At 33.8% G+C, this 16,768-nt stretch overlaps 1 protein-coding gene across 2 annotated transcripts; it reads right to left on the reverse strand.

Annotated features, from left to right (window-relative positions):
- Positions 1-8,919: 8,919 nt before the first annotated feature.
- Positions 8,920-16,060, reverse strand: LOC114309733 (pentatricopeptide repeat-containing protein At5g67570, chloroplastic). Of its 2 annotated transcripts, XM_028255528.2 has the most exons (9): positions 15,370-16,060; positions 15,086-15,277; positions 14,460-14,541; positions 14,146-14,337; positions 13,933-14,046; positions 12,457-12,550; positions 12,222-12,379; positions 10,959-11,396; positions 8,920-10,031 (listed from the first exon to the last, which is right to left on the reverse strand). In XM_028255528.2, the coding sequence occupies exons 1-9, from the start codon at positions 16,035-16,037 to the stop codon at positions 9,213-9,215; spliced, it is 2,757 nt and encodes a 918-aa protein (XP_028111329.2). In that variant the 5' UTR covers positions 16,038-16,060; the 3' UTR covers positions 8,920-9,212. The 2 variants fall into 2 exon arrangements, with proteins under 2 accessions (XP_028111329.2, XP_028111330.2); XM_028255529.2 differs by lacking the exon at positions 14,460-14,541 and having other exon boundaries at positions 14,146-14,296; positions 15,370-16,041.
- Positions 16,061-16,768: the final 708 nt, after the last annotated feature.

Raw genomic sequence — 16,768 nt, forward strand, 5'->3', positions numbered from 1 at the left:
TTGAGTTAATGTTAACATTAATTGGATTGAGATTCTGTAACAACCCCGACCCAAGATTAACGATAATCCGTGATTTAATGTGCCTAATAAGATATAAAGACCAGATTTTGAATTGATTGCATATATGGTGCATTATTTATGTTTTCATCTGTTTATTGTAGGAATATCTATTTGAGTTTCTGCTATATTCTGTGAATTGAAGGCCTTATCGGCATCTGACTCTGAAATTGATTTGATTTATGTGCTATTTGGAATTTATAGAATTTTATGGTAGGTTTAATTAAAATTCGATTTGGAATGATTAAGTTGGATTAAATTAGTGCCCATTTATTTTAACTTCAATTAACTATACTTTAACCAAGCCTATTGGGCACCAAGTGAGCCACTCATCTCTTTCCTTTCATTTGAGTACATTTGAGCTCTCATAGACAAAAATGTGAGAGCGAAAGAGAGAGTAGGGAGGAAATTGAACTCAACAAGAGAATTACTTGAGATTTAGAGGTAATTGAAGAGGACTTGGAGGATTAAACTTCCACACTTGTGAATTCAAGTCTCTAGGTAAGGAACCAACCTCTTAATTGTGTAATTGAGTTAGACTTTACAAGACTTCAAGTGAAATAGGTGAATTCATGAGGGTATTGAGCTAGAAGTTAAGGAAGCTAAGTCAATTCATGCATGCATGTCCATATCATGGAGTTTGAAGTTGTTTTCATGAGGATTCTCACATGCATGTTCATTTCTTCACAAATTGAGCATGATTTCAAAGAATCCTTTCATGCATGTGTTCATCTCACTTATATTTTGGGAATTCATCATGTTTTCTATCAATTTGCCAAACTTGATCATGTTTTAAAGTGAGTGGGTACAGGAGAGTTGATGCATGTTATGTTCTTGAACATTCATAAAGTTTAAGTTGAAATTTTGTGCAATTGGCATGCTTTTGGGCCTTGATTTCATGAAATGCTCTTCAAAGTATGATGTTTTGTAAGTTTCTAAGTGGTTTCCAGAATTTTGGCCCAAGAGGATGAGTTTTGAAGTGTTTGGTTTGGGTTTGAAGCTTGGAGATCAAATCTGAAAATTCAGAATTTGAATCCACACTCGAGCGTATGAGTTCACGCTCGAGGGAGCACTCTGAGTGCTTGCACTTCCGCTCGAGCGACTGGAAGCCCGCTCAAGCATGAAATCCATGTATCCAGAAGTTCATATGTTTTGCAGCACGCTTGAGCGAGGTAAGTCATGCTCAAGTGAACCCTTCCTTTATGCATGTCCGCTCGAGCGAGAAAAGACACGCTCGAGCGTGGACCCTATTTTCAGCAAAATTTGAAAAATGTTTTCAAGTACATTGTTGCATCCTCATTTCATCCTAGGCATTCCTAGGCCATGTTTAAGACACTATAATGAGGATAAAGGATAGAAACACAGTTAGGACAAGAACATATGTTATGTGCGATTCGAGCGTGTGTTTCAATGTGTGTCACTGTCATGTTATGTAGGTCACGTGCCTCAGGAGAAGTGAGTTGCCTACTCTACCTGTTTGCTTAGAGCCATCTGTTAACTATGGGTAATAACTCTTTAAAGCTATGTTTAATTACAAGTATTTTCTGTCTGGTATGATACGATCTATTTTTTGAAATGCTATTTTATGAATTATGAATGATTGTCCATTTTTTTGAAATGTATTTGTGGCATCCTTAGCTCACGTGGCCCTCGCCCGGGGGTAACAATACCGTAGCCAATATGCACGTGGCTCTCGCCCAGGGGTAACAATATTGTGGCTTATATTCACGTGGCCTTTGCCCAAGGGTAACAATACCAAGGCCTATATTCACGTGGCCCTTGCATGAGGGTAACAATACCATGGATACTTGCACGCAAGATATGGACCTTTATGGTCGTCGGTACCGACTATGCATGTGGGTCTCAGAACCAAGTTGTTATGATAGCTAATGGGTGTACCATGTATGATCTTATGCAAAATCTGAATATGCTTAAGACTCTGTTTCCGATAAAAATGTGTTTTTGATATGAACTCTGAATTCTAAATCTGTGCTAGACATCATTCATTAAAACCTTGTACCTAGTTATTATTCACTGGGCTCTAACTCACTGTATTATTTGTATATATGTAGGTGAGTAGGCACGTGACCAGGCCTAAGATGTTGCCTGGCGAGTTTGGTGTCAGCCAACCATCACGCCTCTCGTGGAGGTTCCCTTTTGAGTTCTACCCAAGTTTTGTGTCCCTGGGACTTTTGTACTTTCTAAATGTTTATGCTTGGTCTAAACACATTTGAAAGCTTGTGTAAGTGGCTTGGGTGATGTAAGGCTTCTGTATTTTCGACGCCACATCTGTATGTATGTATATATGTATATGAAAAGTTTAAATTTCCTGTCCCATGTATGTCTACACAGCTCTATGGACTATGTAGTTTTGTATATTTGCTTCCGCAGCCCCGGTTATATATATTATTCTATTCAGAGGCCTTCGGTAATCTAAGGATTTCTGGCCGATTACGATACTAAACCCATAAGGACGGGTTTGGATCGTGATAGATTCTCTTTAATAATCAATGGGGTTTAACACCCATTTTTCTCTCTCTATCAAATGGGGGTTAAGGAAAAATTGGTTTCATGTTAACAATCATTTTTATTTCATCTTAATGGGTTAAGGTTCCAAAAAAACTCTGCGTTAATGTTAACATTAATTGGGTTGGTGCTATATAGATTTTTATTTCATCTTAGTCAAATGGGCTGAGGCTCTCTCTAATCATCAATGGTCATATTTTTACTCACCAAACATGAAAATAGATTCGTATACATTTTTAATGTTGAGGAGTGCTCTTAATTAATGTTAATGTTAATTGGGTTGAGATTCTCTTTACTTCTCTCTCTCTCTCTCTCTCTCTCTCTCTCTCTCTCTATATATATATATATATATATATCAAATGGGGGGTTAAAAAAAACTATGTCTTATGTCAACAATCATTTTTATTTCATCTTAATCTAATAGGTTGAGATTCTCATTAATCATCAATGGTTATATTCTTACTCATCAAACATGAAAATAGATTCGTATATATTTTTAGTGTTAAGGAGTGCTCTTACTAATTGTGTTTTTCTTTTGATCCTTCTATCTCAGATTTTTTTAATTTTGCTTCTCAAGCAGATACTCAGGTTAGAAAGTCTCTCCCTTGCAATTCTTTATTAGTTCCTCAGTTTCTTTTTTGAATTGCAGTGGGTTAATGAATGTTTTTGGTTAATGAATAAACTCTCTCAAATTTCTTTAATGCTCGAGAATTTTCATATTTGGTCTTGAAATTTTCAATAATTAGATTAAATATTAAGCTTTTAATGTTTGATTTAGAAAGAAGTCTAATATAGTGTGTATAGTTATGTATCTTGGTATATAACTGTTAAATTTAATAAGAATGTATGATGAATACTTATTATTATTTATTTATTTTTGAATAATCATATACAAGTCCATTTTTTATACACACTTTATAGACACAGTGATGTGTCAAGAAGATGATTGGTTGGTATATTTAATTATCAACCAATCATTTTCTTGACATATTACTGAACCTATAAAGTATGTCTAACTTTTGGGTCTGAAGAATAGCTATTCTTTTCTTTTTGTTTTTTTACAAAGATTTTGTTGCAGTTTAATTTTGTACTATGATAGGTTTTCTTTTTCTTTTCTTTTTTTCTTCTGTTAGGCTGCATTTGAATTTCGGATTTGAAGGAAATTTGTTGACTAAAAGGCAAAGGAACATTAAAAAGTTAAACATTTTTATTTGATGACCTTTTTTTTATTTACTTTTTTTGGCTTTTAGTGAACTGTTTTTAATTTAGTTTTTTATTGAATTGCTATTTTAAAAAGTTTAGGCTTCTCTCTTTCTAAAAAAAGTCCAGTTTATTTAGCTTTTCTAATTTTGTTCTTGGAATTTTTCCAAAAAAAAAAAAAAAAAACTTTTTAGATGTTTATCAAGACTTTTGAAAAAACTTAAACTTATTTTAAAATTTTGTTTTAATAATTTTTTATGATTTTTATGAGAGTATTACTCTTTGGAGTAAATAAGCTACTTGTAGTATAATTTTTTATGATGTGTATTAAAAACGACATTTGTAATTATACAGATAAGACAAAAGGTATTTGTAATTTTTATAAATTTTTATTGTAGTTTTTTGCTCATTTTTTTTCACATTTTAAAATTCAAAATTAGTAATTAAATTTATGTATTTAAGTTTTGCTAAAATTTTATTCATAAGTAGTATAATTTGTATTTTTTATAATTTACTCTTCTTCTTTCTTTTTTTTTTTTTTTTTTTTGTGGTATACATTAGTTGTTTATAGGAAAAGTAGGCAATACGATCTAAAAGAATTAACTATTGTCAATGCAAAATTATTATATAGAATCAACTACAAAATCATGTATTGCAATGGTTCTACATTTTGGCCAATAGAGAAAAATGATGAAGATTTTTATGAGAGTATTTAATTTTTCTTCTATCCTTTTTAATGTATATTGAAGACATAAAAAAATAATAATTTTTCTTTTATCCTGTAGTAGTTCAATTTCTCCATCTGTGATATTCGTAGAAATCCTCAATTAAGAAAAGATGTTCTAAAAACTATTCAAGATAGTTTATTACAGGTTAATGCATTCATTGCTAAATTTTGTCAGGCTCATGCAATTTTAAATCAATTAGTCTTGACAGGAAGAAACTAACCTGCTCATCTTCACTATAGTTCAGCGACAGATCGACGACAGTATAACCTACCAACTACAAATGAGATTGCAGTTGTAATACCAAGTGATGGAACCAAGGTTAGTGAAACAAGAGATATTATCTTACATCTACAAGGAAATAATAAGATAATACAAATCAATGAATGTCACTCAGCATATTTGCCATGGCATTATGTTTTATTATTTCCACATGGTGAGCTTGGATGGGAACTTGAGATGAAACTATAGAATGTTCAATGTGATTGGCCTTCAACTGAACGACTTACTCAAATGGATTTTATAATTATTATTTGTTTGAACGACCCACAGAGTATTCAACAATTTTGAGAGCTGAAAAATTGTTCTAAGAGTTTTTGGTAGATGCTTGGGCCACAACTGAACAAAATAGGTTAATTTATGAGAAAATAGGTTAATTTTAGTTTTAGAATAATGATTTAAATGTGGAGTTATATTTTGAATTTTGAATTTTTGAATCATAATTTGAAAAGAGAAAATTTTCTTAATTAAGAATTTTGAAAATAGTTTTGGGATGTTTTATATTATTATTATTTTTTTTTTATTAATTGATGTATGGAATGTGGAAGAATGTAAGAGAATGAGAGAGGAGATAGAAAAAGTAATTGATTAATAATAATAAAAAAAAAAAAAAAGAGAGGAGTTTTGAAAATAATTCTGAGTTTTATTTTAAAAATATATTTGGTTAATATATTTCATCCAAATCACGATTTAAAAACAAAATTATAATTTGAAAAGTAAACCAAATGCTACCCTGAATTTTTGGATAATTGCAGAAAAATTGCATCAACTCAAAATAATTACAAAATGATTTGCACTATTTAATACATAAATTATTTCAGAGCCCCTCTCTCATGGCCTACATTTTGATTATTTAATTTATTAATTTTTTTAGATTATCATGTCACGTGATTTAATCATATTTATCTTTAAAATATAACTAATTTATTTTTAAAATTATATTTGTTATTTACTTTTTAAAAAATAGTATAATTGTGATGAAATCATATAATTATAATTATTAAACTAATATAATTTTTGAGTAAATTGCAAATACATTTTCTGAGATTTGATTAAAATAAGAATCATTTCTTATGGTTTTGAAAATTACATTCCACCCTTCAGGTTTCTAATTTCATAGCAAATAGCCCATTTTATTAATAAATTGTATAGTCAATTAATAGTTTTTAATGATGTTAGAAATATATTTCAATTAATAATTTAGATAATTTTATTATTGTCTAAGAGAACAATTATAAATTTTATTTTTTTAGTTAATTATGTTAAATAAAAAATTCTGACAAAGAGATATATGTAATTTTCTAAATCACAAGGAACAATATATATTTTAAGTAAATCTCAAAAGATATATTTGTAATTTACCCATAATTTTATTTTATTTTATTTTATTTTTGAATGCTACGTTGGATCCAAAAAAATAACAAATCAAATCAACAGAATGAAACTGGTCCATAAATCCAAATTCAACCAGTCCAGTCCACTATAGTCATTTTTTTTAGGGGAAATTACCCACAGGACCCATGTGGAATATGTGGACACCATTTAATCCCATAACTTTTTGAGTACACCCAAAAGTCCTTTCCTCTCTCTCTGTTTTTTGCTTCCCTTCCTCTCTCGTTTTTTTTTCTGCATTTTTCTCTCATCGTCTTTGTCATGGACGACGACCGGTGATTATGTCTTTCTCCATTGATCGGGGTTCACTGATAACCGCCAACCATCGAAATCAACTCGTGACTTCACTCTCACCGACGACGAAGATAATATATTTCCGACGAAGAAGATGATATATTTCCGACGAAGAAGATGAGTGGATCTACTTAGATCTGATGTAGATCTACTCAGATTTACATCAGATCTAAGTAAATCTACATCAGATTTGGCTAGATCTAAACAAAAAATAGTTGCCGGAGTACAATCCTCTCTCTACATGCGCCTTTCTCCTTCGATCTCTTTTTTTTTTTTTTCCTCTGCTATACACTTCTGTTTTTCTGTTCTAATGGAGAAAATTTTCGAATTCTGAACAAGTAGTTTTCGAGTTTTAGTTACAGGCGGTGAAAACTGTAAAATTTTGCAGTTTCAAATTTTTTTGGTGCTGGAATGAATCATGGTATAAAACTGTAAAATTTTACAGTTTCATAACATATTTTTCAGTTTGATTAATAAGGATAAATGCTTAATAGATTTTTGTTTTGAAACTGTAACATTTTACAGTTTCAAAACTTACTTTTCAGTTTGATCACTATTTAGAGATTATTTGCTTGAACCTTACAAAATTGAAAAATAACATATGTTTTTCCCATTGTTGTTGTTTTTTGTCGTTTCATTTTTTTTCCTTTTAGTTTATCAATATTTAGCACATTTTGCTATATTTTTTTTGCTATAATTTATCCATTTATTCTTTTTTTTTTCGACAATATTCTAGACATTCTGGTGAGTCTCCAGTGATGTTCTTAACGTCCAGTGAACGTTCTGTACATTCCGGCGACTTCCATTAACGTTCTTAACACTCCGGCAAACTTCCGGCGAAACTCCGGCGACTTCCCGGCGATGTTGAACATTCCGACAAGTCTCCGGCGACCGTTTGACGGAAGTCCTACGGTAGTAAGATGTGAACAGTATCTGTAAATTAAAAAAAAAAAAAAAAGATTTTTTGGTAACAATTAAAAATGTATTGGACTAATTGGTGCAAGTATTTTGTTTTGGGATTAGCTGGGTTTTGAACTTGGTACATGGGACTTATCAGTAAGTTTCCCTTTTTTTTATTTTTTTTTTGGAAGCCTACTATAACAACTTTTTTTTAAAAAAAAAATTGCACAAATTTGATTGCATTTGGCATCTCATATGTTAGTTATGCATTTGTACAATGCATGGAAGGAGATCTAGTCAAGCAATAAAATTTTATACTCAATGGCTTCCTCAGCAAATCTGGTTCAGACAAAATTCAGACCTTGAGTACGTCATTTTTGGTTAATTTCTTCCAACAAAATAAAGCAAATCATGAAGATATGGAGGTCATTTTAGGAGATCAAATTGGTTATTAGATGAGATAGGTTTTGCAGAGATTGTTCAGTGTGGGTCGATCAGCATTTGGAAAGAGTGAGAGACGCACAGATAAGTCTGTTTTTGGTAGGTTTTTAGGGTTCTAACATTTGATACTCGAATTTAGGGCATTTCGTTGTTACAGCTTTGAAAGTAATTGAAAACGACAATGTAAAGTATATATGCAACGACATTGTTTTCATTCCATGGATTGTATCCGATGGCCTACGTTTTGATTATTTGATTTGTTAATTTTTTTCAGACTATCGTGTTCATCATTATTTTAAAAATCAATATATAATTACATAATTTAATCATATTTATCTTTAAAAAAAGTAAATGATCTGCTTTTAAAATTATATTTGTTATCTACTTTTTTTGAAAAATGTATAAATGTGAAGAAATTATATAACTACAATTATTGGATCAATATGATATTCTATTTGAATAATCTAAATTTTGCACATTGGATCTAAAAAACAATAAATCAAATCATCAAAATGAAATCGGCCCATAAACCCAAATTCAACCACTCCATTCTACTATAACAAAAGGGTTTTTTTTTTTTTTGGAAGCCCACTATAACAACTTCAAATTTTAATTTCTTTTGCACAAATTTAATTCCATTTGGCATCTTATTTGTTAGTTATTCATTTGTACAAAGCTTGGAAGGAGATCTTAAAAAGAGAGAGTACTATCACAATAGAGAGATTTTCAAAGAGAGAACCTTAACAAATGGAACTATCGCTAAAGCATAGGTGTAGAAAGTCTGTCATTTTCTCTTCTTGGCAAAAGCAATAAAATTTATACTCAGATGGCTTCATCAGCAAATCCAATTCAGACGAAATTCAGACCGAGTAGGTCAAGATTGGTTAATTTCTTCCAACAAAATAAAGCAAAGCATGCAAATCATGGAGACATTCATCTAAAAGTACCCCTTAGTTGCAGTGGGACAAAACCAAGATTTCATTATAGGAGTCGTCAAAACAAAAATAAATTTTTTTCAACATATACACAAAACACACATGTATATATATATATAATATATAAATTATATATAAGCAAAAAAAAAAATCATAAAAACAATTTCTAATAGGATGAATAAGTTTTTTTTGATGTAAAATAGAAAGAGAATTCAAAATGGAAAAAGAATCACATATATTTTTTTTATACTGGAGGGCCATATTATATATATATATATATATATATTTTTTTTAAAAAAAATTTTATGACAAACAATAATGTTCAAAGAAACAGAGGGGTCATGGCCCCCCATAGTGTTCTCCTAGTTCCATCCTTGCTTGTATAGTTGACAAAAATACCATGACACTTGCACATACTATGTAGTTTTGTTCATCCGATGAGTTATGATGAAACAAATTGCGCTTATTTTCCACCAAACTGATAGGGGCAGAACATGCCATCCTTTTTTCTGCTTTCCTTCCAAGATTCCAGAATTTCATGCGCAGATGGTAGGTTGCAACAGTTGCCAACTTTGCCTGTTGGCACGTCAAGTTCTACCTCTTCATTGTCTAGGTTTCCATATTTGATATGATTTGAGAATTTGTCATCACAACCAGCTGATGCCTCAGATGTCATATCAACAGTCAAATCCTCAAGGCTGGTGAATAGGTTAGCCTTTCGGTCTTCATTAGAGTCGTAACTTGAGAACCAAAACATTTCTGAATCAGCATCATCCTCTGTGTTACTGCTCTGACCAACACTAAATATATCATCTGAATCAGAATCATCTTCAACAGTATTTGCTGAAAAATTGTGCACATTTATATTTTCATCACAACCTAATCTCCCATTATTACCAACCAAAGGTGATTGGTCCACAGACACATCATCAAAAGCAACTGGACTTGAAATCTCTCTCCAATTGTTGGATCTACAGAAACATAACAATGATTTTGACAAATTTGATACAGTGGCTTCCATTGGTAAATCAAAATTACTGAGAGCATCCAACAGTTCCTTCAAACTCTTCTCACTGATCCTGTCTCCATTACACTCAAACAGGTCTGTCCACTGCTTTTCGCTAACTTGAAATGGAGCATGAGCCATAGCGTTGATTATGCCGACGACTCGTTCAAAATCATGTTGAATTATTGCTTGACATATCAATTCAGTAAACACAGATGGATGAGGTATTTCACCAGCTTCCAACATGGTGTCAAATGCATGTTCCAACAAATAAAACTGCAACAAAAACAAAAGGGTTTAAAGGTAGAATTTTTTTAAACTAAATCTGCCATGAGAGAGATATTCAGTAACATCTAAAACAGCGCTACAGCTAGCAAGGCACAGAATTGATAACACAAAAATAGAATAATCTAGCTTTTTAGTCAGCATCTTCCTTTGAGCAGTTGGAGGTGTCGTTTGGGAAGAGCTCATTCGGCTCTTTTGGCTCTTTGAGCCACAAAAGACAGAATAGGCTATTTGAGCCACAACAGACAAAACATCACATCCAATCCATAATCATTACACTATTCTCTCACAAAAAAAGTCAAAAAAGCCAAAAAGTCAAAAAGCCCTTTCCAAACCAAGCTTTTGAGCCCAAGCTCAAATAGCCAAAAAAACCAAAAAGCCAACCCACTTCCCAAACGGAGGCGGAACACACCAATTTTATGAATCCAAAATGAAATTTCTTGTCTCGCATTGAGTTATGATCAGTAGCTCAAAAGAACCACTAAAGGCTCAAAGAAACTAATCCAATGATCACACTCCTTGCCTCGAACATCAGGAACAACACAGGCACACCAGTACACAAAGTACGCAAAGAAAAGAAAGCCAAGCACTAAAATTGCACACTATCAAATTTATGTGAAAAATAATGCACGAAAGTAGCTAGCAACGACCATCTTGCACTTGGAGAAAATGTAACTTTTGGTTATACAAAGGAGGAGACAAAATGGCAATGGAAATTTTGGAGTCTGTATATGAAGTATCTGAAATCAGATAAACAGCCAGAGAAAACACAGCCACTATCACTTTGTTGTTGGAGTATAAACTACTGAAAAATCATTCCCATCAGATGTAATTATCACAGTTACAAAGAAGAATCAATATAACTATATAAGATTAGAAAATTACTTTTTAATAGAAAGGTAGTAGCCTAAAGTATACCTTCCCAGCTCTGGAGGCTTCGACAAGCAGGAATGTGTGTTTACTATGATCAAGTTGATACCCGGAGAGAGCCATCTCCCTGTAGACATACTCAAAGTACTCCCATTGGAGAGCACTAGCAGAAGTCTCAAGCATTGTGCTGTGAGTGTATGCATCTGGGATAAGGGAAGAACCAAAACCATCCAAGCTATGGTTAGAATCAGATTTAGCTCTCTTGATATCTTCAAATAACTCTTTTGCTTCTGAAAACATATCATTCCTGCCATAAACTTTGAGTATGGCGTTTATGATGCCAATGTCAAGCACAAAATGGTCTTTAATGTGTTGGAAAATAGAGATGCAGTCGTGGACACATCCACCATCCATAGAAGACATTATCATGCCAGTGAAGGTAACCTCCAAAGGCTTAGTACGAGGAAGCTTTTTTAGCTTTTCAACCTGTAGGTACAGTTTTTAGAATTATTAATTTTCCTCATGTACCATACATAATAAATTCACCAGACTGGCATGATTACATGATTGACACTAACTAATGAACTTATTTTATATTACATTCTATTCTTACGTCTAACATGAATCTAAAACATTAACCCCTTTACTATGGCATGGCTACAACACTCCATGGTCAATTTTATCCAGGTGCGGCATAAAAGAGTAACACAACAGTCATTCCACGATATTTACTCAATAAAGATAAATGTCAGACATGTGCATTCATGGAGCAAACCGTAAGTGCCAAGAGCCTGCAGTATCAGACACAAAACTGAATGCATTGGATTTGACATACTAGGGAGATGGAGTGCACAAACAAATTAGATACATACAAATGCTACCAACCTATGTTATGTGAACTCTCTTAAATGTATGAAGCACCTATGTGGAACACTCGACACTTGGATAAAGGTATGGAATTGACATGCGTCCAACATTTGTAGTTAGGCATTCACCCAGCAAGCATATTTAGTAATTCAAATTAACCATACAACTATGCATAAATTTTGAACAGCATAAGCTATCAAAATACAAAAGGGTAACCCTTGCGGTTAGGCCAAAAAATGCGATGCCCCCCTAAAGCTTGATTTGTGATTATGACACTAAACTCCCTTGAGGTCTATGCCAAAGTGAAAAGTGACATTTTCCGTTTAAATTAACAATGTGTAAACATGACGCATGAAAAATTGATTTTTTTTATTCAAAATTAAATATAACATCTCTAAGAAATTTAAAACCAGAGATAATGAAACTACAGACAAGGGAACTAACCTCCAGCATAGCTTCTTGCCACCTCCCATTGTTGCAAAGGCAGCAAGCTAGCTCATAATATACACAGGCTATCCCAAACACTCCCCTTTGTTCCATGTCCCTGACTACTTTAACAGCTTCATCAACTTTACCTTCCTCCCAAAAGGCTCTGACCAGAACTGGAAAGTTGCAGGCAATGGATGTGTAAGCCACCAAACATCAGTGTCCTCAACAGTAAAGGTTAGACCAGTAATACCTTTGTAAGTAAGCGCTTTTGGAGCTTCCCCACTTCTTCTCATTTTTTCAAAGAACTCGTGTACACGATCATACTTTCCGGATCGTAGCATTACCTTACAAAAAGCATGTCCTGTAAGTCTTGATTACCAATATAATTTGAAGCTAAATAACTTAATTCAATGAAGATTACTCTGTTCCACTTAAACTGGAAACCCATATTCATAGAAGTATAAAATGGTTTAGAAAAGATTTGAAAGTAATATGTGACTGATTCAATTAGTACCATGAATTAACCCAGATGTCAAAATCATATAAATACCCAGTTTTCTGTGTTAACAACTTTGAAGGTATTAGAAATCATTCTATTACACTTCAACTTGCATGATTTACTCAAGGAATCCACAACAAATTCTGTAAGTGCCTAAGTGCCTATATTTTACATTTAGTGCAAATTAACCTGCAGTCCTGTGTTTCCTTTTCTTTAAAGCATATGGCATACATTCATATATTGGTCAAAGCACATTAGGCCTCTTTATAAAAGCCGCAAAGACCTTAAGACGGACCCAATATTTGACCTTGACATCCATAGTCACAAAGGTAGCCAAGTTTTCAACTAAGCAGAAATTTCGTGTTCCAGGGAATGAGCAGATTGCAAAGAGATGCAAGTGACTCAAGGGTCAAGGTACAGATCAGGCATGATAAAACATCAGCAGCACCCTTTGTGAGCTTTCCAGGTCTCAAGTCTGGAATAGAGCTTGGGTGTCAAAACAGTCTCAAAACCAAGATGAATTGAATTGTTGGAATGCAGTTGACACACAAATCCAATGCTCACCCTTTGTATTTTAACTATTCTCTTACAACTAAAGTGAGTCGCTGAAATGAAGATAAAGAACAGATCAGCGTGACACACCTATACTTCCATCCAAAGAAAAAGCATGAGCCTCGAATTTGAAAACATAGCCACTCTAATTGTCCTCAGCTTTCAATATTTCTACTGTTTCTGCTAAATCTATTTATTGATAGCAAAAACAAAATCAGCAAGCATATAACACCTATAATGTGTCTTTTACTCTTCATATTTGTAAAGAAATTAAATTGCACCAGTTAAATTGCACCGGTTAACGATATCATTTGAGACAAAAAACCAGGCATAAAACATATTGTGCCTAGGCAATAAAACATATTGTGCCAATCTAGGAAGCACGGACACACCGAAATAAGTGTTGTGTCCGTGTCTATGTCTAATACATGTCGAACACAGACATGGTGCGAACACACATGTCCACGTGTATCACTATTTAATAATTTTTTTTGCAGGACACGTTGGGGACACTTCACAGACATGTGCGTCCTATGCTCAAGACATTTTTGTGGGTTTTTTTTCCTTAATTTTTTTGAAAATTGTTGTGTCCTGTGTCCATACCCATTAACATGTCCAATCCCATGCCTGTGTTTGAATCCATGATTTTAAGGTGCTTCAAGATCCAGCAACTACCTCCATTGCAAGTCCATAAGTTGCTCCATTAGGTTTTAGACCATTCTTTCTCAACTGCCCAAACACCCAAGATACACCTTTCCACTGATGGGTTGGAACACAAGCATTCAGTACCTAACCACCAATTGGAAATAATCAAGAAGTTAAGCCAATTTGCAGATGGATGTAAGTGAGGAAAACTTAATTGGCTGTAACAAAGTAATGTTCTCTTACAGCATTAAACACAACCACATCAGGTTGAAGAATAGGGTCCCAGTTCCTGTGGCGCATATTTTTTATTCTTTTAGCAGGTTTCTCCCCCATGCATTCAATAATTTTCAGTAGTTCTTTCAGAAAACCAGCTTGACCAAGTGTAACAGCGGCACTGTGGTATGCAGGCATATCAGGATATATTTGGCAATCTTCCTAAATAACTTGCAGTTAGAATCCATCCAACAATATCACCTAAAATTTTAAAGATAAACCTTAACATATGAACTACATAATTGTTTTATAAGCATTAAGTAGGTAAAGTTTTTGATCATTACACGCATCAAATCAAAGATTTGAAGAGCTTCACGAGGTCTCCTTGCTTTCCCAAGAACTGCCAATAGTTTTGTGTATACAAACCTACAATAAATATATAAATAAACATAGACAATAGTTTTGCTCATAGAAACACAGGTGAAAATAGTAAAATTTCACACAACTGACTAACATTAGAACTACACAATTAAAATAGATTACAATGTTTGTCAGAGAAGTAACATTGTCAAAACCAAATCACTGATGTTCAGCTCCTCTAAACAACACATAATTGTGAAGATAACCATTTTTTTGACAAGCACATACAAGTTCATAGATTACACTGCACTGTGAACATCAATTCAAGGCTCATGACTAATGTTTATACTCATTGTAATTCAAATTTGTTTCAGTTTCCAATACTTTTTTACATTTCACACCATCAATAATTAGCAGATTCTTAACAATGGTGATCTTAAAACTCAGCTAACTGATTCCTTGTAAAAAAAAATCCAACTATATGGCATTTTAAGATGATTTTCGATTGCATTATCAAATGAAGGCATACAGCTTCATGTTCAACCAGACCTTCCTCCAACTAAAGCGCAAATCATCAAGCATAAAACTAAATAAACACAAACAAATTTACCTGCTCTTGTAATGTCTATGTTCTTTGGAGCTATACACCCACTCCACAACAGACAATGCATGTCTCCACTGTCCTTTATCACCAAGTCCTTCAACAATCTTTAGCAACTGACCCTCAGTAAACTGTAGCCCTGACTTCTTCATCATCCATGAAAGCTTCCAGTCCTTCATACTAAGCTCCATACCACTAAGCCTACATGAAAACAAACAGACACACATATACATACATACCCATATATACACAAATCATGAATCATAGAAATTGAAAAGATGAAGAACACAAACTTATCAACAAGAAACCGAATCGCTTCCGCCTCGCTGCGCTTCGGCGGGGCCCAAATTTTCCTTTCACCCTTCAACGAACCTTGTTCGAATACAACATCGTTGTCCAAAAGCCACCCCTTTTGGAGAATTTCACTCAGTTCTCTCAAGGGCTGAGACTTGAGCTTATCGCCACAATACTCTCTACTCGAACTCGAAAGCTCTCTGAATTGAACCCTCTCGAGCCTCTCCCAAGGCTTCCCCACCATCGGAAGAACACCATCGTCGTCTCTGGTTTTCGCAGATATCGATTTGGTGAAGTTTTTGTATTCGGCCTTTAGCGTTTGGAAATGGGATTCTTCGGCGATGGATTGTTTCTGGGAGTCGGTGAGGGGAGGTTGGGATTGAGATTGGGAGGCGAGACGGCGGTTTGATTTGCGGAGAGATTTTTGGAGGTGTTTTTTGCGGAGGGTGTGGATGATTTTGGGGGTTGGGTAGACGCCCTTGTGGAGGAGCTTTTGCTTGATTTTGTCGGTGTTTGGTTGGGTTGTTGTTGGAGGAGTGGGAAGGCGAGGACGAGGAGGTCCAGTTGAAGCTGTTTCCATGGTGAGAGTGAGTGAGTGATTTCTTCGTTTCGTTAGTAACTGGAATTGCAGGATTTTGAAGCCCCAACTGGGACCGTGTGTTATCATCAATAGCCACTTTTTTTAATTGCATTTTTAAGTTATGATTTATTAGTAATTAATTTATTACAATTTTTTTTTTTTTTAAGCGACTTAAAACAATAATTTTAATTTAAAAATGCGTTTAAAATAACTCATTTTTAATAAATCGACTTCAAAATAATACGAGTTTGATATATATTATTTAAGTATTATGAGGATGGTTTTAAAAAGCGATGTTAGTAACGATTGTGACTATTAAGTAACATTTATGGTGGCAAGCGTTACTCGTTAGAGCATCTCCAACGGTGATTCAAATTTTTCATTAAATTTGAGTCAAAAATGACTTATTTTGCCAAATTTGATACCACTCACTCCAACGGTTCACATTTCACCAAATCTATCCCGGGACAACCGAGTGGTCGACCGGCTGGTTGACCGGTTAGGCAAAAAAAAAATTTTTTTTTTTTTTTCCGCGAATTGTCTGAACTTTTTTTTGAACTTTCTGAACTTTTTTCAGGACAACCGGGTGGTCGACCGGCCGGTTGACCGGTTAGGCAAATTTTTTATTTATTTTTTTTTTTTTTTTACGGTTTGAACTTTTTTCTGAGCTGTTTGAATCTTTTACTGGTCGACCGGTTGGTCAACCGGCCGGACAACCGGCTGGTCGACCGGTTGGTCTCCCTCTAACGGTCACCAATAGTGTTTTGGTGAAATCAGTATTTCGTCGTCAGTTTGATAAATTTTTTGATAAAATCTCA

The sequence above is a fragment of the Camellia sinensis genome, chromosome 1 (assembly GCF_055761805.1).
Source record: "Camellia sinensis isolate YWXY chromosome 1, ASM5576180v1, whole genome shotgun sequence".
Taxonomy (NCBI): Eukaryota; Viridiplantae; Streptophyta; class Magnoliopsida; order Ericales; family Theaceae; genus Camellia; species Camellia sinensis.

Bases quoted from the DNA above. Each gene is read 5' to 3' on its own strand.
- LOC114309733 (XM_028255528.2), bottom strand. From the start codon at position 16,037: ATGATAACACACGGTCCCAGTTGGGGCTTCAAAATCCTGCAATTCCAG. The intron at 15,278-15,369 runs GTTTGTGTTCTT...GTTTTCATGTAG, and splicing joins ATTCGGTTTCTTGTTGATAA to GCTTAGTGGTATGGAGCTTA. The intron at 11,397-12,221 runs GTTAGTTCCCTT...CTGTACCTACAG, and splicing joins GGCAAGAAGCTATGCTGGAG to GTTGAAAAGCTAAAAAAGCT.